Source organism: Herpailurus yagouaroundi, unplaced genomic scaffold, assembly GCF_014898765.1.
Source record: "Herpailurus yagouaroundi ecotype Mexico unplaced genomic scaffold, PumYag 203, whole genome shotgun sequence".
NCBI lineage: Eukaryota > Metazoa > Chordata > Mammalia > Carnivora > Felidae > Herpailurus > Herpailurus yagouaroundi.
This window is the reverse complement of record NW_024412434.1, coordinates 13,025,592-13,049,683: the sequence shown is the minus strand read 5'-3', so window position 1 is coordinate 13,049,683 and position 24,092 is coordinate 13,025,592. Positions and strand designations below refer to the sequence as shown.

The 24,092-nt window shown below is 46.0% G+C and overlaps 1 protein-coding gene across 1 annotated transcript in view; it reads right to left on the bottom strand.

Moving 5' to 3' along the window:
* Window positions 1-24,086, bottom strand: part of PIP4K2A (phosphatidylinositol-5-phosphate 4-kinase type 2 alpha) — a 197,082-nt gene extending 172,996 nt beyond the window's left edge. Inside the window, exon 1 of the mRNA XM_040451242.1 lies at window positions 23,764-24,086. Coding sequence (XP_040307176.1) covers window positions 23,764-23,907 — 144 coding nt within the window. The 5' untranslated portion in view covers window positions 23,908-24,086. The remainder of the gene's footprint in view (window positions 1-23,763) is intronic.
* Window positions 24,087-24,092: the final 6 nt, after the last annotated feature.

Below are 24,092 nucleotides of genomic sequence, written 5' to 3'. Positions count from 1 at the left end.
GGGTGGCTCAGTCAGTTGAGCATCCGACTTCAGCTCAGGTCACGATCTCACAGTCCATGAGTTCGAGCCCCGCGTCGGGCTCTGGGCTGATGGCTCAGAGCCTGGAGCCTGCTTCCGATTCTGTGTCTCCCTCTCTCTCTGCCCCTCCCCCGTTCATTCTCTGTCTCTCTCTGTCTCAAAAATAAATAAATGGTAAAAAAAAAAAAAAAAAAGTCAGTGAATGTAAAAAGTGTATTTCAACCCTCCACCATCCTTATTAATATAAACTGAAATACATTTTTTGAGAATTTAATGGTATCAGGGAAAAAAGGAAATTCACCAAATTGTAACCAAATGTTCTGCATAACTGGTAGATGGTTTGAAAATGAAATTTGCTGGTTAATAAATATAGTCGTTAATGAACTTCAACTATTTATTTGGATCAATGTATCTCTGTGAGATAACTTTTTTTTTTTTTTTTTTAAGCTCTTATGAGTTTTCAAGCCAAATAACAAAATAAGTTGAATGTAGAACCACACTTTTCAAATCGCAGACTGGTCACAAAGATTTTTAAAAACAATGACACAGGACGCCTGGATGGCTCAGTCAGTTAAGCACTTGGACTCATGGTTTCAACTCATGTCAAGATCTCACGGTTTGAGAGACTGAAGCCCGAGTGGGGCTCTACGTGGACAGCAGGGAGCCTGATAGGGATTCTCTGTCTCCCTCTCCCTCGTCCACTCTCGCAACTAACAAGAAAGAAACAATGACAGAAATTCATCCGTATACTTTCATTTAAAAACACATGGGGGGCCTGGCTGGCTCAGTTGGGAGAGCGCACAACTCTTGATCTCAGGGTCATTAAAGCCCCATGTTGGGTGTAGAGATTATTTAATAAACTTTAAAAAAATAACAAAAATTGGGGCAACTGGATGGCTCGGTGAGTTAAGTGCCCAAATGTTGATCTGGGCTCAGGTCATGGTCTGACTGTTCATGGGATCGAGGGGCGCCCCCCCCCCCCCCCAGCACTAACAGCACAGAACCTGCTTGGGATTCTCTCTCTCCCCCTCTTTCTGCCCCTCCCCTGCTCACACTCTCTCTCAAGAGAAATAAGTAAACATTTCAAAAAATAATTAAAATTAAAAAAAAATTAAAACACATAACAATAACGTTCTTAACAAGACAAGATTTTGGCTGTTAATACTTATTTTATCTGTAATGCATCTTTAAAACTTCTTTGTGTTTGGGCCACTTGGGGGGCTCAGTTGGTTACGCATCTGACTCTTGGTTTCTGCTCAGGTCACGATCTCACGGTTCATGGATTTGAGCTCCATATAGGGCTCTGCACTGACAGTGCAGAGCCTGCTTGGGATTCTCTCTCTCTCCCTCTCTCTCTCTCTGCCCCTCCCCCACTCACACAGTCTCTGTCTCTCTCAAAAATAAGGAAATAAACTTAAAAAAATTCATTGTGTTCTAGGGGCACCTGGGTGGCTTGGTTAAGCACCCCAACTTCAGCTCAGGTCATGATCTCGTGGTTCATGAGTTCGAGCCCCACATCAGGCTCAGCACTGACAGTGCTTGGGATTTTTTCTCTCTCCCTTTCTCTCTGCCTCTCCACTGCTGGAGATCTGTCTCCCTCTCTCTCTCAAAATAAATATAAACTTTATATAAAATATAAAAAATATAAAAAATAAAATAAACTTTTAAAAAGTTAAAAAAAAAAACTCGGATACCTATAAGAAAATTAGTGATAATCACTCAAGTTTATCTCTGTTTCTCCCATGCTCACCAAAAGTAACAACTTTCAGAATCATTTGTCACTTCACAGTTTCTCCCAAAACAATCAATAATGCTTTATAATCCAGGGACTTCCTGGGATGGCTACCCCCCCCCCCAAAAAAATCCTTTATATCAAGTAAATATATCTATTTCACAAACAGAAATATGTAATTATTTCTGCCTATCCAAATTCAATCTGTAAAAGATTTCTTCCCATCCACCATACCTAAGAGCACATCTTGTTTTCCTAATCGTAAATACCACATGCTCAACATTTTTAAAAAGTCAAACTATAGAAAGATGTAAGTAGAAAGTAAAAAAAAAAAAAAACAAACCTATGATTCCCTCCCCTCCTCAGAGAGACCTGTAATATTTTAAAACACAGGCTGTGTCCTCACTCAACCTATCACAGTCCTACACAGCCGTGACACTGAACTCCATAAGCATGTGTAATAGTTACAATGTATTTCATTACACGGATGCATCATTTCCTTTAACCCCAAACATATCACACTAATGGGTATCTATATTCTTTCCAATTTGTTTATGATAAGAAAAGACCTGTGTTTTGGTTTTGGTTTTTAAGGAAACAGGATAAAAGGGTCTCTCCTCAGTTGGTATACCCAATGGTTGTAAGTAAACGTTTCTAGCACAACTCTTATTTTGGACTACTCCACACGCCATCAGAACAGCCTTTTCTTCTGGTAAATAACCAAGTAGAAATGAATTCTTAAATGGTCTCTTGTTCTGGAGGTTCAGAGATGGGAATAAATTTGTTCTGAAACAGTATTTGGCCACTCTGGTTAAGTGGAAAACAATCCGTACGGAAGCTTTCTTGAACTCTTGCAGAAATCTCTCACATAAGGAAACAAGTACTTTCTTAAAAACAGAACATAAAAGATTTATATTCGTAATTCTAAAAAGCTCTTATTTTGAAATCAGTGAAAAATTGCAGTTAATTTATCAATATCGAAAAGTCATACTGGCTATGTTCTCACTCAACACACTTTCCAAGACCATTCAGAATGGTCGTGACTTTTCGGGGCGCCTGGGTGGCTCAGTTGGTTAAGTGTCCGACTTCGGCTGAGGTCATGATCTCACAGACCGTGAGTTCGAGCCCCGCGTCGGGCTCTGTGCTGACGGCTCAGAGCCTGGAGCCTGCTTCACATTCTGTGTCTCCCTCTCTCTGACCCTCCCTCGTTCATGCTCTGTCTCTCTCTGTCTCAAAAATAAATAAACGTTAAAAAAATTTTTTTTAAATAAAACATAAATTAAAGAGACTTTTTAACAAAATGTAATATTTATTGCTTTTCGTGTCACTTAATATTTTAAAATAATAATAGGATAGGAATAATTCTCTATTAAGTAATCATCTGAGCTAAATATACATTACCATCTTTTTATAAAAGGCCCTTAATTTTCTACTTAATTCAAGCTTTAAAAAATAAAAATCAATTAAGGTTCAATTTTAAAAGAAACGCATTATCCAGGGACTAATTTTAAAGCCCGCAGCCATCTGAAATAGTCCATAATTTAGGCCTTCTGAAAACTGGCAACCGTAGTTAACCGCTGTCACAATAAAACACATCCACACAGAGTGGGAATAACAGTGTATCTGGATGACTGTGGTTTATAAGCATGACCTTTCCTTTCCTTTCGCATTTGTCCCTTCAATTTTCTTCAGTGTTCTCAAGCACTCTTCCTCTTCAGCCAAAGAGAAATGTTACTTTTCATATTATGTACAAGAGTTAAATATTAAAACAGGGAATTTTGGTATTTTTTAAAATATTTATTTATTTTAATCTTTATTTTTTATCATTTATTTATAAATTTTAATAATTTATAAATTTATAAAATTATAATTTATAAAATTTATAAATTTTATAATTTATTTATAATCTTTACCCCCCCTCCCCCAAGCGGGGCTCAAACTCACGACCCCAAGATCAAGAGTCACACGTGCTTCTGACTGAGCCAGCCAGGTGCCCCGGGAATTTTACTCTTTCATTATCTATTAAAACTCTTTTATTTTACTCTTTTACTGTTTACTAAACTACACAATATACTCCTTCACTTCTGTCCAAAGGAAAACTTACATGGCTTTCTCCTTCTGGAACACGAGTTAACTAAGGAAGGAGCCGGGCGCTCACAGCTACCTGGGCGAAGCTTCCACCTCCCCTGCCTGGCCTTGCCAGGCTGCAGGGAGTTTGTAAAGTCAGCACAGGTGACTGATGTATTTACGTCAGATAATGCTGAGCAGAGGGGACAGCACACAGAGCGGAGCTCCAAGCCAAGGACAGGACTACCGAGGGCTGAGAGCACTCAACCTTTAAAGAGCAAACACATATATTCTAATTACGGACTGCAGCGGAACGAAGTGCAGCGGTCCACCTTCTGAATCATCCACTGGTCAGGTCTCATGCGAAGTGGTAAGACTGGGGAACCAACTACAAATTCCTGGTGTTCTATTTTAGGCATGTTACCCGCCAGGAAATGCTAGAGGGGTGGGTATGATAAAAGCTACGTAGAGTACGGCCAGTTGAAGTGGAGTCAAACATAAACAGAGGACACTGGCCCGCTTCTGGGATCCAAGTACTCTGCCTGAAAAGTTACCAGCTGTCAACTGACCACCACTTGTCCTACTCTTATCTCCACCCCAACTTCCAGACCCCAGACTTGTAGGAAAGCACATAGTTGGTCTTGTGGTCTTTGTTTTTAGAAAAAAAAAAAAAAAAAAAAAAAGGAAACGATGGGGTCGCCTGGGTGGCTCAGTCGGTTGAGGGTCCTACTCTTGATTTCGGTTCAGGTCACAATCTCATGGTTTATGAGTTCAGGACCTGCATCCGGCTCTGCACGGAGCCTGCTTGGGATGCTCTCCCTGCCTCTCTCTCTCTCTCTCTCTCTCTGCCCCTCCCCAACGCAGGTGCACGCATGCACTTGCTCTCTCTCAATGTAAATAAACATTAAAAAAAAAAGGGAGGGGCGCCTGGGTGGCGCAGTCGGTTAAGCGTCCGACTTCAGCCAGGTCACGATCTCGCGGTCCGTGAGTTCGAGCCCCGCGTCGGGCTCTGGGCTGATGGCCCGGAGGCTGGAGCCTGCTTCCGATTCTGTGTCTCCCTCTCTCTCTGCCCCTCCCCTGTTCATGCTCTGTCTCTCTCTGTCCCCAAAATAAATAAACGTTGAAAAAAAAATTTAAAAAAAATAAAAAAAAAAGGGAAATTACAAAGCCTTCTGTTTCGGAGACCCTGAGGATTCTAAACTTGAATGAAGAACGAAATTGTGATCAGTGGGTCACTGACCACAGCTCTCCTTAGAGGACAGACAGATGGACAGCATGGCGGCTGGTCTTCCAACCCCACACTGCACGTATGCTGAACTACCTAAAATGCCTCTAAACGAGGCTGTAAGCGGGTTAAAAGCATCCTTTAAAAATATATATTTATATAAACAGCCCTCTGTGAGAGCAATTTGGCAACATGTACCGGGAGCCTTGACATACTCATACCCTCTGACCAAATAATTCCTCAAAAGGCAAGTCTGTTCTAAGGAAGCTATCCAAAAAAGGAAAAAGGTTTATATGGGGAGATGTTGACTGCAGCATTATTTATGGGAGCCAAAAAAAAAAAATGGAACCAATGTATACACTATTAAAACTTCATTAGACTATTAGGCAGTCATTAAAAATTACCATTGCAAGGAATACATAACGATAAGACGAAGTAGACGGACAGTATAATCTCAATGAGATTTTAAAAAAGGATTGAAGGGCCGCCTGGGTGGCTCAGTCGGTTAAGCGTCCGACTTCGGCTCAGGCCACGATCTCGCGGTCCGTGAGTTCGAGCCCCGCGTCGGGCTCTGGGCTGATGGCTCGGAGCCTGGAGCCTGTTTCCGATTCTGTGTCTCCCTCTGTCTCTACCCCTCCCCCATTCATGCTCTGTCTCTTTCTGTCTCAAAAATAAATAAATATTTTTTGGGGCGCCTGGGTGGCGCAGTTGGTTAAGCGTCCGACTTCAGCCAGGTCACGATCTCGCGGTCCGTGAGTTCGAGCCCCGCGTCAGGCTCTGGGCTGATGGCTCAGAGCCTGGAGCCTGTTTCCAATTCTGTGTCTCCCTCTCTCTCTGCTCCTCCCCCGTTCATGGTCTGTCTCTCTCTGTCCCAAAAATAAATAAACGTTGAAAAAAAATTTTTTTTTAAATAAATAAATATTTTTTTAAAAAGTAATTAAAACAAATAAACAAATAAATAAATAAAAAAGGATTGAAAACTACACATCGAAACATTGACACCGATTGCCTCTGGACATTCTTTAATGTTTGTTTATTTTTTGAGAGAGACAGTGCAAGCGGAGGAGCGTCAGAGAGAGAGGGAGACACAGGCTGCAAAGCGGTCTCCAACTCTGAGCTGTCAGCACAGAGCCTGACGCGGGCCTCGAACCCACGGACGGCGAGATCATGACCTGAGCCAAAGGTGGACGCTGAACCGTCTGAGCGACCCAGGCGCCCCTAACCTATTTTTTTCTTTTAAACTTAAACCTGTCCCTGTCCTCCTACTCTGGCTCAACGCGCCAAAAAAAAAAAAAAAAAAAGTAAGTGCCTTATGGGTTTATCGTAATTGTTTCTGAACAGTTCTTTCTATGCCAAAGCATTTGAACTTTTCATCTGTGTGCAGACAGAATCCAATTTGTGAATGGGTTGTGTTCCAAACATTCATTTTTCAGTTGGCTATTTGTTTCTATGAGGAAACATGTTCCAAGTCCTAATGTTAGAGTAAAAGCCTGGTTCTGTGAGGGAGGGGTCAGTTGAAAAGAAAGTCTCCTCTCGGGACTGTGGGCCCAGAAGACAGCTGCAGTAAATTTTCAAGAAGGTAAAGTTGATTAAGTAGCACATTGAGACAGGTAATCTTGGACCACGGAAACTTAAGGAGTCAGGGCAGACCTGGCGAAAGATACGTGAACACAAGAGACACCTGAGCAGAGGACAGTGGGCCAGCAGTGTGGGCAGGCGGGAAGAGGATTACTAAGGAAATTCAAGAGGACCATATGGAAATTAAGTTTAGGGGCACCTGGCTGGCTCAGCGTCCGACTCTTGGTTTTAGGCTCAGGTCATGATCTCTCGGTTCGTGAGATCGAGCCCTGCATCAGGCTCTGCGGTGGCAGCACGGAGCCTGCTTGGGATTCTCTCTGCCTTGCTCTCTGCCCCTCCCACATCTCTCTCAAAATTAATAAATAAACTTAAAAAAAAAAGAAAGAAAGAAATTAAGTTTCCGGTAGCTTAGATGGGTCTCCAAACTTTTAAGACCACGGATGATTCAGTCAGTAACGCTTCCATCGCCGTTGTAGGTGGTTATCCCTGGCAGCGAAGAAAATAATAACAAGGACCGCGTGTTTGTGTGGGCAGAGGGGGGTTCCAGCCTGGGTATACAGCTATGGGACAAAAATTGTAAATACACATGTTTCTGTCGTAGTGTGATCGGTATTCTGAAAAACTTTAAGTTCTGCATACACACGCAAAACCACTCAAAACCTATGGAATTCTATCACCAGAACACTTGACAAATAAAATGCTAAAAAATACACACTTCGGTCTCCAAAACTGTTTGATTCCAATTGTATACAGAATGGACTTTATCTTTTAAAGACATACAACTGTGGGGGCGCCTGGGTGGCTCGGTCGGTTAAGTGTCCCACGTCGGCTCAGGTCACGGTCTCACGGTTTGTGGGTTCGAGCCCTGCGTCGGGCTCGCTGCTGTCAATGTGGCTCCTGCTTCGGATCCCCTGTCCTCCTCTCTCTCTGCCCCTCCCCCATGCTCTCCCTCCCTCTCTCTCAAAAATAAATAAACTTGAGTAAATGAATGACTACATAATAGAAACACAATTGTGAAGATCACCCCGTGGAAAGAATGTGAGAACCGACTGGGCTCGCAAGGCACAAAGATTAGGACAAAACGCAGAAAGATTGGGGAGAACCACAAAATTCCTACTTCTAAGACTGAGCATCTGCTGAGTCCAGAGGAAGAAGTGGGGATGAGTAAGGGGCGCAGTCCTGCTGTCCTACCGGGGCTGCGGCCCCTGGCTGTTTGTCAGTGTCCGTTGCATCCGCTGCCCTCAGCGGGGACACGCTCACGGAAAGCTGTGTGTGTACCAATGTCCACGGCGTGTGCCATCACTCCCTATTTACCAATCGTGGGCCAACTAATTTGCACTACAGAAACACGCACGCGGCAGAAAAGACGGCATAACGACCCATTTCCTAAAGCAGGTTCAAATCGGTACGGGAACTTCACAAATCCTCTTTTCTTCTGTCCAGCCCGAGCAGCACCTGAAAGAAAGCTTCCTCGATCGAGGCCACCGCCACTCACGAACTGGACGTGAGGAATTTCGGACGCGTGAGCGGAGAAAAGCGGGGCAAAGCAGGGCAGCCGCTGGCACCCAGGGCACCTCTGTGCACATCGAGAAAGGAGCTTCCTCTGTGCAGGCAAGTTACGGAGAGGGTGCCTGTTTCTGGCCGAGGCAGCCCCTCGCCGGGGTGCCCGGGTGGCGGTACTGGTTCCAGCCCACACCTGCCCCTGGCACCCGGGCTCCCTCGGGCAGGCTGTGTGGGCAGGGTCACGTGCCATGCCACAGAGGCCGTCCGGGGGCTGTCATCCAGAACACCTTCCTCAAAGTGGCGGCTGAGGAAACACAAACAAAGCATGCTTATTGCAACTCCAGATAACGCTACGCTCTGAAACGCTAGGCTGTCTAGCACCTACGCTTCTAATCCCAGACGATCAAGCCTAAAGAAATTAATGCAAACAGAAGTAATGCCGCCAGAAATACGTACGGAAGAATGCAACGTGAATAAGACCATAAAAATAGAAGACGGGAAGAATAAGAGAACCCCCCGAAAAGGCTCAGCAGTTCCCTGAAAATGACGCAGGCCTTTTGTACATACTCTTCGCTCTGCCAACAACCTGTTTTCGCTGGTCTCTACACCAGGCTAATGACAATTCACTCTTGGAGATCCAACTCAAATAGGACTACCTGTCCCCCGGGGCGGCTTATCAATCCTCTGTTGTCTGTGCACACAACCTGGGGGGAGGGGTGCTACCCAGGAGGATTCCAAGGCTTGAGGGCTGTCTCCGCCGCTCCATTCAAGTGCCATGGGCAGCCCGGCTCCCCGTGGTGACAGCTGGCTGGACCTGATGGCCACCGACTCCTTTTCTGCCCCTCCTCCTTTCTATCACTCTTGAGAAATCCGAAGTTTGGATGCAGAGTGGCTAACTGCCATCTTAAAGGACCTGGATCTGGGGACAAATAAGTTTAGAAGCTGTGTGGGGCCTACTTCCATAAAGCAGCCGAGAAATGACAATATCCTCAGAGAAAAGGTTCACAGAAAGTGACGCCAAGATCAGACAGTGGGAAAGGAGCCACTTTGGGTCTTAGCCTATGGGAGGCTCAGTTAAGGGTCCTGCCCTTCTGATCCACGAGTGACCCAGTAACCCCATTTTTCCTTCAGCTCATCAGACTTTCTTGACTGTCATTTACAACCAAATAAACCTTCTGTTAATATACCATTTTACCACCTTGTTTACATCTTCCCTGTAAGAGTGTAAACTCTCTAGGGGCGTCTGGGTGGCTCAGTCGGGTGAGCATCCAACTTCAGCTCACGTCATGATCTCACGGTTTGTGGGTTCAAGCCCCCATCGGGCTCTGTGCTGACGGCTCAGAGCCTGGAGCCTGCTTCAGATTCTGTGTCTCCCTCGCTCTCTGCCCCACCCCCACTCATTCCCATTTTTCTGTCTCTCTCAAAAATAAACAAACATTAAAAAAAATTTTTTTTTAAACCCCACAATTCAGGATTCTGTTCAGATTGGGGACATCAAATGCTGAGTTATCCATCAAATGCTGGATTGATCTATAAATTGAAACATCTGTGAAAAGTTCAAAATTAGAAATATAATCATTTCCACATATTAGTTACATAAGCACTGTTAATACAGACTCTTGTTGGCTAATCGCCCAAAAGGTAACAATAATAGACCAAGAATGGTAAGAAAACTATTTAGGCAACCAAGCCAGAAACCCCAGAGCTGTCCTCTACTCCCTCCTACCCAATCCAGTTGATTTTACTTCCAAAACATCCCTCAGGCACACCCTTTGTCTTTACTGCCACTCCCACAGGACCGCAGTGTCCCCCTGGGAGTCTCTCCTCCCGTGGCATGGAGTCTCTGACTGAAGGATCCTGCCCCAGGACCATGGCAGGCTCTGACCTGTCCCTTAATGCCTGCCAATCCCCTCAATCGAGAAACTCTGCCGCTTGATCTCTATTTCCGCTAGTGGAGTAGAACTGGGTTTTGGAGATCAACACTGCTGCTGGCAACAACTAAACATCCAGGAAGACAGTGTGTTTTAAACATGATCTTAAAGACACCAAAGCACCGAGGAGGCAAGAGTTAGCTTGCCAAAGTCTAAGGAAGAGCAGTCAGCTTAGTCCCAGAAGCCATTTTGGCCCTCAGGGCTCTGATGGTCTCAAGGGTTGAGATAAACAGAAGTCAGAGCCTAGAGCCCATCCAAGGAGGGGTAGGTGTGGGGATCTAAACCCTTTCTTCTTGAGGCTAGAATCCAAAAGGGTTGCACCCTCAGGGTAAGTACACATCAAAAATAAACCCATTTCACTCCCCCCAGGGGACTGCAGCCCAAATTTGTATCACGGTGACATTCAGAAAATTCCAAGCTGTGAGTTAGTTTAAAATGGCCTTGATCGGGGCGCCTGGGTGGTGCAGTCGGTTAAGCGTCCGACTTCAGCCAGGTCACGATCTCGCGGCCCGTGAGTTCGAGCCCTGCGTCGGGCTCTGTGCTGACAGCTCAGAGCCCGGAGCCTGTTTCAGATTCTGTGTCTCCCTCTCTCTCTGCCCCTCCCCTGTTCATGCTCTGTCTCTCTCTGTCTCAAAAATAAATAAACGTTAAAAAAATAAAAAATAAATAAATAAATAAATAAATAAAATAAAATGGCCTTGATTTATAGCACCCCTGGCCACCCCTTTTGCCACGTGGCAAAGACAAGCAATCCTCTCTAAAGGGACTCAAAGAATTCCCCCCCAAGTAATTGTCCGAGGAAAATGAGCAGCTCATAGCCAAAGATAACCAAGAAAATATGGGAAGGACCCACCGTGAATAAGAACCAGCAGAAATACAACACAGCGGAAAAATACCCACAAAGATTTGGGATATTGGGATTAGCACTATTTTTCCATCAGTTAAAGAATCTCAAATTTAATTTATGGCACGCTTCTGAATACTAGAATTCTTAGAGGCATACCTGAAGTCATTAAAAGACCCAAACTACAGGGAATAAACCGGAAAGAACACTGCGGTGCACTCTGCTCTACGATAACATCTCAGATTGTTCGGGAACGCATTCAGTCTTCACACAAGTCTCTTGGTGGCCCTTCAACACCGTGACATTCTAGGAAAGAAGTGCTTTACTGGCTGCACCGTCTCTGCTCTGTGCTCAAGGCAAAGCTCTTGCACACTGCTGTAAACAAAGCTCGTTCTCTGGCCTCGGCTCGGGGTCACTCCATCCCTCTTATCGCAAAATGCTGTAAATACCACGCTCGATCATAGCAAACATGAGTTTTACGTGTGGATGAAAGTTTACCGTGGAGAGGCTCACAGAATACCAGCGGAGCACTCCTGGCCTACAGTTTATAGAATCCAGCTCCATCCAGTCATTCGGTAGGTATTTACTGGGCACCCACTGCAAACAGGTGCTGTTCGAGGTCCGGGGATCGAGTAAATTAGGCAGTCTCGTCCGCTGTGGAATTGAACATCTTAGTTGGGGGGAAGTAAGTAATCAACATGTAAACAACTCAGTTTCTGCGGTGTGAGGTGTCTCAGAGAAAACAAGAGTAACGTGAGTGGAGGAAGTTGGAGGGGCCATCCAAGAAGACAGCCCTTTAGCTGGGAGACTAAAATGACAGCCATTCAAACACTTGAAGGAAGAACATTCCAAAGAGGAAAGTAAATGCGGAAGGTCTGCGGCTGCCCCGAGTCTGGAACAGAAAAAGCCCAGCGTGGCCGGAACAAGCAAATCGTGGAGACAGCAGGAAGGGGTGACACAAAGAAAGAAGCAGGGGCCGGGCCGGGAAGACCTTGCAAACCACAGAGGAGAGTCTGGGGTTTACTCACGACGCAACACGAAGCCTCTGGAAGGTTCTCACTGAAGAAGTGAAGTGACAGGATATCATTTACGTTTCAGAGAGATCGCTCTGCTACCAGTATAGAGGATTTGAATTGAAACAGGGCAAGGGTGAAATCAGGCGGCCTGCAGTGTTTCGGCAGAGAGGGAATTTATATGCAAAGAGAGAAATACTCAGGACTTGGAAATGGTAGTGGTGAGAACACGAGAAAAATCAAGGTTGGCACCAAGGGGTTTTTTTTGGCTTGAACAGCCGGGGAGACGGTGGTCCGTTCACGGATGGGGGGAGAAAGGGGCCTGGGGCAGGCAGCAGCGGGGGAGGAGGAGAGGAGCCCTGTGTGGGTCACTTCTGAGACGCCTGCTTGGCATTCGAGGGAAGGTATCTGGTAGGAAACTGAATATGGAGCCCAGCAGGGGACTCAGAGCTGAAGATAAAAACTTCTTAGTCATCAGCATGAAATGCCACAAGACTGAATAAGATCGTGTAGATAAATTGTGCCTAGTTCTAGAAGACCCTGGAAAGAGTCCTGGGACCTTCCAGCTTTCAGAGATTGGGTAAAGGAGGAGGAAGCTGGTAAGGTACCTAAGGAGGGTAGCGGGTGAGGCCGAAGGAAAACAGGAAAAGACACGAGAAGGGGTCCTGGGGATCCGAATCCAGTAGCATCACTGGTGCTGGCTCCTTGCAGCGGGGAAGATGAAATGAAACCGAGGCTACAGCAGGTTCGAGAGAGAATGGCAGGAGAGGGACGCAGCAGCGACAGACAGATTACAGGAGGCAGGAGCAGGAGACAAGGCTGCGCACCTGCTAGAAAAAGGAACAGGGAAACCGAGTGGACGCCAACGTGAGGATGTGACGTCCCGCTCAGGAGCTACTGCCCACGTGTGGCTGTGGGGCACTCGATAAGAGAAACTGAACGTTCCAGATTTTATTTTAATTCAATGCAATTGAATTAGTCATGTGTGACCAGTGGCTTCCAACCTGGACAGTGCAGCCCTCCAGCATGTCTCTGGCCTAATGGCATTCAGCTGTCCAAAAGTTAGCAGACTGCATGGTGGGAAGAATGGAAGTCCGTGGGCTTCTATGGGGCCAATGTCTTCTTTTTTAAAAAAAAATTTTTTGTTGTTGTTGTTACATTTTTATTCATTTTTGAGAGACAGAGAATGAGTGGAGGAAGGGCAGAGAGAGAGAGTACACAGGATCCGAGGCAGGCTCGGGGCTCTGAGCTGTCGGCACAGAGCCGGACATGGGGCTGGAACCCACAAGCCGAGAGATCAGGACCTGAGCCAAAGTCGGACGCTTAACTGACTGAGCTACCCAGGCGCCCCTGGGCCAATGTCTTCCAAAGCATTAAAGGTTACCAGCTGGAAGAGGGTAAAGGGAGAAGACACTAGAGGGAAAGTTAGGGAGAGAGAAAAGGTAAGACACAGTTTCAAAGAGCATACAATACGATTTACACTACATTTTACAGTGGCCCTCATCAGAACTGTTGTCGAGTTTTTCAGTGGCAAACATCAGCTACTGAGCCCTTTAAAATCTGACCTGCAACTACCTTTTCTACCATTTGCTAAACATTCCCTATCATTTACCTGTGTGGTTTTCAAGCTTCTTGGTTGTAGAATCGTTTCCCCCTGTACGTTATCTGCCCTTGCACCTACACAGTACGTATTCGGTGCCTCCAATCAAAAATGTTTTAAAAGGTGATGATGACGGGCACCTGGGTGGCTCAGTCAGTTGAGAGTCCAGCTTTTGATTTCGGCTCAGCTCATGAGCTCACAGTTCGTGGGATCGAGCCCCACATCGGGCTCTGCGCTGACAACACAGGGTGTGCTTGGGATTCTCCCTCTCCTCTCTCTCAAAATAAATAAACTTAAAACAAAAAAGATGGTGATGAGGGGGCACTGGATGGCTCAGTCGGTAAAGCACGCAACTCTTAATCTCAGGGTTGTGAGTTCAAGCCCCATGCTGGGCGTGGAGACTATTAAAAAAAAAATCACATACAAGATGATGATGACAAAAACAAGCTGTTCTGGAGGAAGCTGCCATAGCGGCTAAATCCCCCCCACCAGCTCAGCCCCTCCCACTAGCGCTGGAGGCACCTGCAAGGAACCCCAGGGTTTGAAACCAAAGACTTACCCTAGCCAGAGCTTCTCAAACTGTCATACGCTCACAAACCACCTGTCTTGTTGCAACGCACATCCTGCCCCAGAAGGTCTGCAAAGAAGCCCATGACTCTGCGTTTCTAACAGGCTCCTGGGTGATGGCTGACGCCGCCATTCTGTACGTCACATTCCGTGAGTGGCGAGGCCCGGGGCCACAGTCATACCAGACCACTCACCGTTCTCCACACAGTCTGCTTACTTTTACCAGTTTGTTCCCTTGGCCACATACACCTTTCCCTGTCTTCTCCAGCAGGAACATTCTACCCCATCTTCAAAGCCCTGCCCATGTCTGTGCCTCCTGAACTCTTGTCCAAGAGCCTTGGGCAGAAGTAATCATACTCCAGTCCCTGTCCCCATCTCCTATCACTTTCCCTCTTTCTCACACTGCTCCAGCCACACAGGCTTCCCTGCGGTTTCCTAAACATGCCCCGCCAGCACCAGCCTCAGGGCCTTTGCACAAGCTGTTCCTGCTACCTAAAATGCCCTTCCCCCAGATATCCTCATATCCAACCCGTTCACCTCCTTCATCCCTTCACTCAAATGTCTCCTTCACGAGGTTTATATTCTGACCACCCGTGTAATTCCCTCCCCACCTAGCATTCTTGATACTCTATTATTTATACATACGTCTATGTATATGTCTGTTTCCCCTGAAGCTGTGAGCAATTCAAAGGCAGGGTCCACAATACATTCCTTCTGCATCTGAAGAGTCTTGCACAGTGTCTCTTACATTAGGAAAGAAAGAAAGAAAGAAAGAAAGAAAGAAAGAAAGAAAGAAAGAAAGAAAGAAAGAAAGAGAAATCAAACCAATAGCGGACCATAATGTACAACTAACGGATCTGAATGAAAACTGTCACACCTCAAACAACCTGGTGGGTGGTGGCAGCATTAAAGATACAAGAAAGAACATTATAACAAAAAAGAGACAGAAATTAAAGGGCACAAAGAGAATTCTAAAAGGGTTAATTTACAACTCAGAGATGCACAAGGATCCCAAGTGCAACTGCGACTTTTTATCTATGAGTGAGGTTAGGGTAAAAATGGACTGAACGTGCACTCTAAAAACTGCTCATGTTCTACCACTTAAAATATTTTTTAAGACATACTAATGACTCCTAACATCTATTAGGAGCCTATCACGTGCCAGCAACTCTAGCCATCTTACAAGCACCGACTCATTTAACCCATACAACACACCTCTGTGGTAGGTACTAGCTCCACCTCTTTTTATAAGGAAGGAACTGAGAGAGAGCTCAAATGACTCTGTCAAAGTCACACAGCCAACCAGGGGGCGCGGGGGCCTGAGTTCTTAACCACAGCAGACAGGTGAAAAACCATGAAGACTTACTTGAAATGTAAAGGCTTCTCTTTAGGTAGGTTACTGTTTTCAAACTCCCTACAACATTACTCATTAATAAATTATATATATACATATATGTGTGTGTGTGTGTGTGTGTGTGTGTGTGTGTGTGTGTGGTGTACCCTCTTCCTAAGTGTTTTGAATATATACAATCATTCATATCATATCTTTCATATCGTGAATGTATAATCATTCATACATATACAAAGGAAAAAACTGCTTTGAACACTTCTCCTCCGTATCAACAGCTAATCTCTGTCAAAGTATAGCTTTTAAGACTAAGGAAAGGAAAGGAAAGGAAAGGAAAGGAAAGGAAAGGAAAGGAAAGGAAAGACTAAGGACATAAGTGAGTAATTCCCAGGGTAGCCCAGGCAAGCAGAGGTCAATGGCTGAGGGGACAGGTGTTTTGTTGTTGTTGTTTTTAATGTTTATTTATTTGGGGGGAGGGGCAGAAACAGAGGAGAGAGAGAGAATCCCAAGTGGGCTCTGGGCTGCAAGCACACAGCCCAACAACACAGGGCTGTGAGATTGTGATCTGAGCCAAAATCAAGAGTCTGACACTCAACTGACTGAGCTCCCCAGGCACTGCTGAGGGTACAGGTTTGAATCACGGCACCTACTAGCCCTGTGTGCCCAGCCGCGATTAATTTCAACGTTTATTTATTTTTGGGACAGAGAGAGACAGAGCATGAACGGGGGAGGGGCAGAGAGAGAGGGAGACACAGAATCGGAAGCAGGCTCCAGGCTCCGAGCCATCAGCCCAGAGCCCGACGCGGGGCTCGAACCCACGGACCGCGAGATCGTGACCTGGCTGAAGTCGGCCGCTTAACCGACTGCGCCACCCAGGCGCCCCAAGCCGCGATTAATTTCATCTCTGCACATTCCTACTATGGATTATTCTTCCTGGCTGCTGCGTGCTCCTCCCCATCTCCCACCCCACACCATTCCCGCCTGATTCTTTCAACAGTCCTCAGTCGGGCTCCACAACTCCCAGGTGGTCCACGGACAGAATTCAGGGGATCCCTGAACTTGGTAGGATGTACCCTCCATATTTTCATTTATTCACCCAAAAGCATTACTGTAAGAAGGGGTCGGTCCGTACATAGCCTTCACCGGACTGCCACAGGGCTGTGTGGCACAAAAAGGGAAATGTGGATATAAGCAGATACAGGGAAAATGAGCTAGGAGGTATTTTTAACGTTTCAGTCAAGGTAAAAATCTGGGTAGGCCGGCAGAGGTGAGAATGGAAGGTGAGGGAGTTGAGGAAAATACCTGGGCATCCCTAAATAAAATGGTATCTCCCACCTTCCTTCTACTTCTAACCTTCCCCAAAGACGGGCTGCCTCTCCTTCCGTGCATTCGTTCTTTAAATCTTTCAGCTTCCCCACAAATAGATGCGTATATGTGTGCATACCAAATCAGCCACCGTCCCAGAAAGCACGTCCCTGTACACCGTGATGTCTGAAGCGTTAATACGCGGGCCTTCCCGCTGGGTTATGTCTTGCTTCCTGTCTCTTCGTCCATCCTTCCCTCAAAGCCAAGTGTTCCCCTCGGAGACCTACTTGACCCCCCTGGCTTCCACCACCAACTCGGCACGGGCAATTCTCCATTCTCCATCCCGGCCCTAACCTTGCTCCTGAGCCGTGATCCCACCTTCCAACACCCCACCGGTGGACACTGTCACTACAATGCCCATTCACTGTCACCTGCAGTTCGACACTTCCTTTTAATGTATTTTTTATTTTTTTTATTTTTTTTTAACGCTTATTCAGTTTTGAGACAGAGAGAGACAGAGCATGAACGGGGGAGGGGCAGAGAGAGAGGGAGACACAGAATCGGAAACAGGCTCCAGGCTCTGAGCTGTCAGCCCAGAGCCCGACGCGGGGCTCGAACTCACGGACCGCGAGATCGTGACCTGGCTGAAGTCGGCCGCTCAACCAACTGAGCCACCCAGGTGCCCCGTGTATTTTTTAAAAGTAGACTCCATGCCCAACATGGGGCTTGACCTCACGACCCTGAGATTAAGAGTCACACACTCCAGCTACCAACTGAGCCAGCCGGAAAATGTTTTACCCTTTTTCAGTACATAATTCCTTCTAACTTTTCTAAGTCTACCATGGGGTCATCATTCTCTCAAGGATTCCACACATGCAGTCAGGGGACAAATCCTGACTATTTCTCTTTATTTTTAGCACTATTCCTTCCGCCGGTCTTGCTGTTCAACGTGTCGCCCAAGGACCAGCAGCGTCATCATCATCTAAGAGCACGGACGGTAAACACAGAGTCTTGGGACTTACTCCAGACCCGCTGAGTTGAAATCTGCATGTTTAAAGTGTTCCCAAGTGATTCATACACACAATAAATTTTGAGAATCACTTCTCTGGTGCTTATGAATATGCTACCAGCCTAACTGCATCTGAATTTGATCTTTTTTTTTTTTTTTTTGGGGGGGGGTATCAATTATAACTCCCTATTATGGGTTAATTACAGTTCTAGACTTGAAATACATTATCTCACTTAACCCTCAGAATAACCCTGTGAGAGAATCACCATCATCTCTATTTTAAGAATGAGTAAATTGAGGCCCAAGTGGATAAATCATCTGTTCAATGAGTCCACACCTGATGGAGGCAGGATTTGAACCTTATCTGTCTGACCACAAACCATTTTGCCCAATTGCACCAATTCCCTTAAATTCCAAAATTTGCATTTCAAAGGGGATGTTGGCCGAATTAATTGCTCCGTTTGACTGTATTTGCTGGTCAACTTATGGCGGATTTTATTACAATTCCTGCTGAAAATCTTTCAAAAGGCAGCGCAGATGATCCTGGCTTAGAAAGAGAAATCATCGTCTTGTGACGGGCATCATTCTGAACACGCAAATTCAGTAAAAGTTATTTGGTAAAGGGAGAAGAAAATGCATTCTCTTCTCAGGATAGAATCCCAAATTTTCGGGGGCTTAAAACGATTTCCCTAATAACAAACATTGTGTCTGCTTGGCATTCTTCTTTCCTCTAAGGGAAAGAGAAGATGGGGCACTTGGGTGGCTCAGTCAGTTAAGCACCTGACTCTTGATTTCGCCTCGGGTCACCATCTCTCGGAGCGTCAGTTCTCGGTTGGTGAGATGAAACCCGGCAACGGGCAATGTGCTGACAGTGCGGAGCCTGCTTGGGATTCTCTCTCTTGCTCTCTCTCTGCCCCTCCCCGGCTCACTCTCTCTCTCAAAATAAATAAATAGATACCTTAAAAACCGTACTGATGAAGGGAAGAAATAAAAACAGCGTGGGACTAGTTCTTGAATGAATGGTTGTTTGGGTTCCATTCAGTACATTTCAGCGAACGTCTGGCTAATCACTATTTTAATTTAACTGCCTCATTATATCCTGTTCAGTCAATATTTCACAGTCACTCATGTCATTTTGAAACCTAGTTTCCTTCTTTCATTTTTTTTTCCGTGCCCAAATATAAACCCACGAACCCCAAAGACACCACTATTCCTCTAATATACTATTTACTTATTTCAAGTCCCAGACCTTGCTGACAATGTAACAAAAGCTATGGATGCTGAACCCCGAAAACTACATTATGGCCCAAACTACCACTAGGACAGATCCCTGCCCAATCCTGCCTGTCCAGGCCCTCTCCATTCTTCTTCTTCTTTTTTTTTTAAATTTATTTTTGACACAGAGAAAGACAGAGCATGAGCGGGGGAAGGGCAGAGAGAGGGGGAGACACAGAATCTGAATCCGAAGCAGGCTCCAGGCTCTGAGCTGTCAGCTCGGAGCCGGACGCGGGACTCGAACTCACAGACAGAGAGATCATCACCAGAGCCGAAGGCGGACACTCAACCGACTGAGCCACCCAGGCGCCCCCAGGCCCTCTCCATCCTTAAGGGAACTGTCCCAATAGGCAAGAACTTCCATCTTTTCCTAACTGTTTAGCCCAGGGGGATGCCAAACGGGTCAGAATCCCTCCATGGGATTTTTAGAACTGAATCGGAAACAGAAAGTCCCTTTTGGGGGGGCAGGAATTACAAAATGCTAAATTCAGGAACCATCAGTTCCCGGTCCTGTGGAGGGAACCAGTCAGCTATGAGCAAGAATAAAGCCAAAACAGACAGAAAAGTCCCAACAGTACCCAAGCACCTGCTTCCAGTTATGGCTGAACTCAGTCCTTTTGGTGGCCAATCCCTTCTTGCACTGTGACAGACCTCCAAAACCCTCCTAATTTTTAAAGTTTCTGGCTAAGCTCATTCACATTTCTATAGCTTGCAACAAAAAGACTTTAGCGTTAATACGGACGCCTTCTAAATACCGTATTTGTTTTAAATAAGGTTTATGTCCTTTACGTTTCTTCTATACACATGAATTCCTTTCGATACTTAATTAGGTTTTTAAATTCACATTTCCAAAAGGCTCACATTGCACTCTTCGTAAAAATCTTTTAGAGTATCTCTCTTTAAAACAAGTCTTGGCTCATATCATTCTACATGTTCCACGCACTATTAAAATACAATTTTAAGAAGCTAACTGCCTGATCATTTTTAGTTTAATTCCAAATGTAACAAGACAAAACCGCCTTCTGAAGTAGTCTTTTCCTTTATGTATTCAATTATATTCCCTGCTTAAAATACTTAAAATAAAAATTGGCAGCGATCCACTCACTGCTGGGTATTTTAAGTTAGAAAGCAGTAACGTATCAAATTCACCACACAAAGTCAGGCTTATTCTTGTCATTGAGAATTACCACCACAATTGACTTGGAAATTTCCACCTTAATTTCAAGTTTTTACATTTCAATCAAATAGACGTTGACTTAATAGACCGCAATGCAGTCCAACTCCAATCAATCCAACAAACTCTCAGTTCACACCTCTCTTCCAATCACCCCAGATATCCTTCCCTCTGGTCACGGCCTTGAAAATTCCCTGAATGCAGCTGCATGTTCAAGGTTACAACGGTAACGCAACTTTAGTTCCATACTATTACTACTGCTAGTCTATGGATCCCAATATAATGCTGTGAACCAAGTAGATTGTAAAAACATTTGAATCTTGAAGTTAGAAAAATACTTAGAAATCATCCAGTCCAATCACCTTACTTCACAGATGCAAACATTGGTGCAAAACTAGTTATATGCCCAAGGTCAGCGGAATTAGAGAAAGAATTAGAACACATGTACAATGAGCATTTTACCATAGTATGTACAAGGTTCCCAAACCTCTTATAAGATGCCTACGTGATAAAAATAAACATGATTTTTCTTTTTAGTACTCCAAATGTTAGTTATTTCTAAACATCCTTAAGAAAAATTCAAATGAAGGGGCGCCTGGGTGGCGCAGTCGGTTAAGCGTCTGACTTCAGCCAGGTCACGATCTCGCGGTCCGTGAGTTCGAGCCCCGCGTCAGGCTCTGGGCTGATGGTTCAGAGCCTGGAGCCTGTTTCCGATTCTGTGTCTCCCTCTCTCTCTGCCCTTCCCTCATTCATGCTCTGTCTCTCTCTGTCCCCAAAAAAAAAATAAATAAACGTTGAAAAAAAAAAAAAAAGAAAAATTGAAATGAAGTATAAAAGCACGAAATTGCTAGATTCATGACAAATCTTTTCCCATTAATTCTGGCCACGTTATAAATGTAGGAGAATAATGTTAGAGGTGCCTGGCTGGTAGAGTACGTGACTCTTGATCTTGGGGTTGTGAGTTCAAGCCCCATGTTGGGTGTAGAGACTACTTAAACATAAAATCTTAAAAAAATAAAAATAAATTAAAAAAGAGATGTAGGAGAAAGACGGATTTGAATTATCCACTCCTTTCCTGCTGTGTTTTCTCAAATGTCCCTATTCATATACAGCACTATGCTTGCTCCTTCTTAATAACGCTGACGAAGTTTATTCTCATTTTAAACTGTACACTTTGGTCATATTTGGTCAAGTTCATATAAAAACGTTTATCTAGTATTAGACTTTGCCACCTAAAATGAAATCAACCAGAAATACATGACATCTTGGTACTTAGATTTCATAGTTACATACACTTCACTTTTTTTTTCAGAGATAATAAAGAAAATAGACATTCTGAAAAAGAAGGCTGTGAAACAGACCATTCTTATGCCGATTAAGCCCTCAAAATAAAGATATTTGGACAAAAAAACTGAGTGGCATTCTTAGCCGTCTTTTGCGCAACGTCTGGAACTGTCTGTGTGGCTACTACAAAGTTGCTGAGTGAATAACATGGTTACGTTACATACTCTAAAACTTGACTCCTCTGGACGACTAAGAGTTGCTACCTTTTCTTGAAAGCAAAAGAAAATAACACGAAGTGTACCATCCACAAATCATATGTCATTTTTGTAAGCTTTAGATAGCTTACAAATTTCCAATTAGCAAGAAACTCTAAACCAAATGTAGCAATTCATAAATATAAGGTAGCAACGTAAGTGGTTACAATAAAATATGCACAACTACAAGATTTTGTGAAGCAAGATGGAATTCGGACTAAATCCCAGAAAGCACACTCTTTTTTCAGCAGCATATTGTTGGCAATCCTTTACTACATTTAAACCCTCAGACACAAACACTCTCTGACCCAAACACCAGAACTCCAAAGGAGATACAAGCACCAATAAATACAGAATAGCATTTTTTTTTAAAAAAAAGCAACTAACAAAAAATAATTTAAAAAGCTTAATAGAATTAGGCATAACTCTAAATTGTAGATGCATCATACAGGAAAAATTCCATTTTATTTACTACGATAAACCTTAAGAGGAGAGTTTTTGGTGCATTCACATTTGCGGTTGGACAAGCTCACGTTCCCAATCGCTAAACAAGTTATCAGGAAGTGAAGATGAACTTCAGTGGATCAGACACTCATTTCTCAACTTTCTTAGACACCATCACTTCATGCAAACACAATATATCCTGATACTGTTCCACGTTTTCCCCAGCTTGCCGTGGGCAAGAAAACTATAAATAGAATGCATGCTTCTAAGCGGTTTTAAACAACTTCATTAAATTGAGAGTGCTCTTAAAACAAAACAAAACAAAACAAAACAAAACAAAACAGCATGGTTTTCTGCCATTTCTATTACGCTCAAAAGGGCACACAGACATCCACAGAAATCAAAAGTACGGAGAGCAAGCTTACACTTTTGCTCACATGCTAACTGACTGCAGTGGGTAAGGTCATGGTCAGAATTCACAAGCTCACTTAAACTTTCATGGCTCGGCCAACAGCTCCGATCATGTTTCCTGATCCTAAGGAGATTAAAACTGCAGGAGTTTCTCGCAGTAAGATCAGCAGGAGGCTATTTCAGACCCTCAAACCGCAGTCCGCATAGCCCGCAGCGGCTCATCTTCCATCGCCTCCGGCTGTGTGTTAAGCTAACCTTTCGGAGCATTCTCCCTCCAGCCTTTTTAAGCAAACCCCCAAAACCGGTGCGGCCAACTCGAGACGGCTTTCCCTCCGCCCAGCCAAGACCCCCCCCCCCCCCGTCATCCCCAGGCCACCCTTCCGCAGTCGGTGACTTCGGCCTGGCTCCCCGAGGTGGGGGAGGAGGTGTGGAGAGGAAGACTCCCCGCCAAGCAGCTCTCCAGCCCGCACAGCGGCAGGGCGATGCGGGAGCGGAGCAGAGGAAGATACTAAACCCCAGTGCCATATTTACACGAGCTTTTTCTTTGCCAAAAAGATTCCCTGCGTCCGATAATATCGCCTTTAAAGGAAAAAAGGACCTAAGCACTAAAGCCGCTGCCCACATCTCCCGATCTCCGGTATTCTCACCCCTCTCCCCCCGCGGGGAGGCTCCGGACGCTCCTGACCTCGCACAGGTACACCTGAAGCCAGCGGAAGACCCGACCGCCCCGGCCGCCCCCCCGACATCAAGGAGCGATCACCAAGGCTCAGACCCCAGCAGCCCCCGCCCGGGCTGACAGCCCAGGAGGACCCGTGCCCTGCACAAACTTCCCAGTTGCCCGGCTGCGGGGACCAGCCGGCCGACGCACGAACGGGAGCACGGGGGGCGACACTGGTACCCGCCGCAGGGCTCAACTGCAGATGGGACCCTACGTCCCGCAACCGGCTCTAGGTCCAAAGGGGGTCCAAGTGGCCCCCGGGGAGCCCAGAGAGGCGGGCGCGCGGCGCGGGGATGGGGGCACCGAGGCGCCGCGGCGGGCGGACAACCCTGGAGAGCGAGCAGCCGGAGGGCCGGGTCCCCGCTCGGGCTCCCCGCCCCGCAGCAGCTGCAGCAGAAGGAGGAGGGGAGCGAGGAGGAAGAGGAGGAGGAAAGGGACTGCGCGCCGCAGCCCAAGCCCTTACCGAGTGGTTTACCCCCCACATCAGGACGCTGAGCAGCGGATCGCTGGCCCGAAAGAGCTTCACTTTCTGCGCTACGAAGTGCTTCTTCTTGGTCTTGGTCTTGCTCGCCAAGACGGAGGACCCCAGGTTGCCGGGGGTCGCCATGGCCGCCGCCTCTGTCCCCTCCACCGCCGCGCTCCCGAGGCCGGGGACCCGCCCTCTCTACACGCCGGCCGGGGGAGGCAGCCGCATCCCCCCGGCGGCGGCCCCGGCGCGCCGTGCCCGCTCCTCCCGCTTTGCGCGCTTGGCCCGGCAGAGGAGGGAGGCTGCGCTCGGCTCGCGCCCCGGCC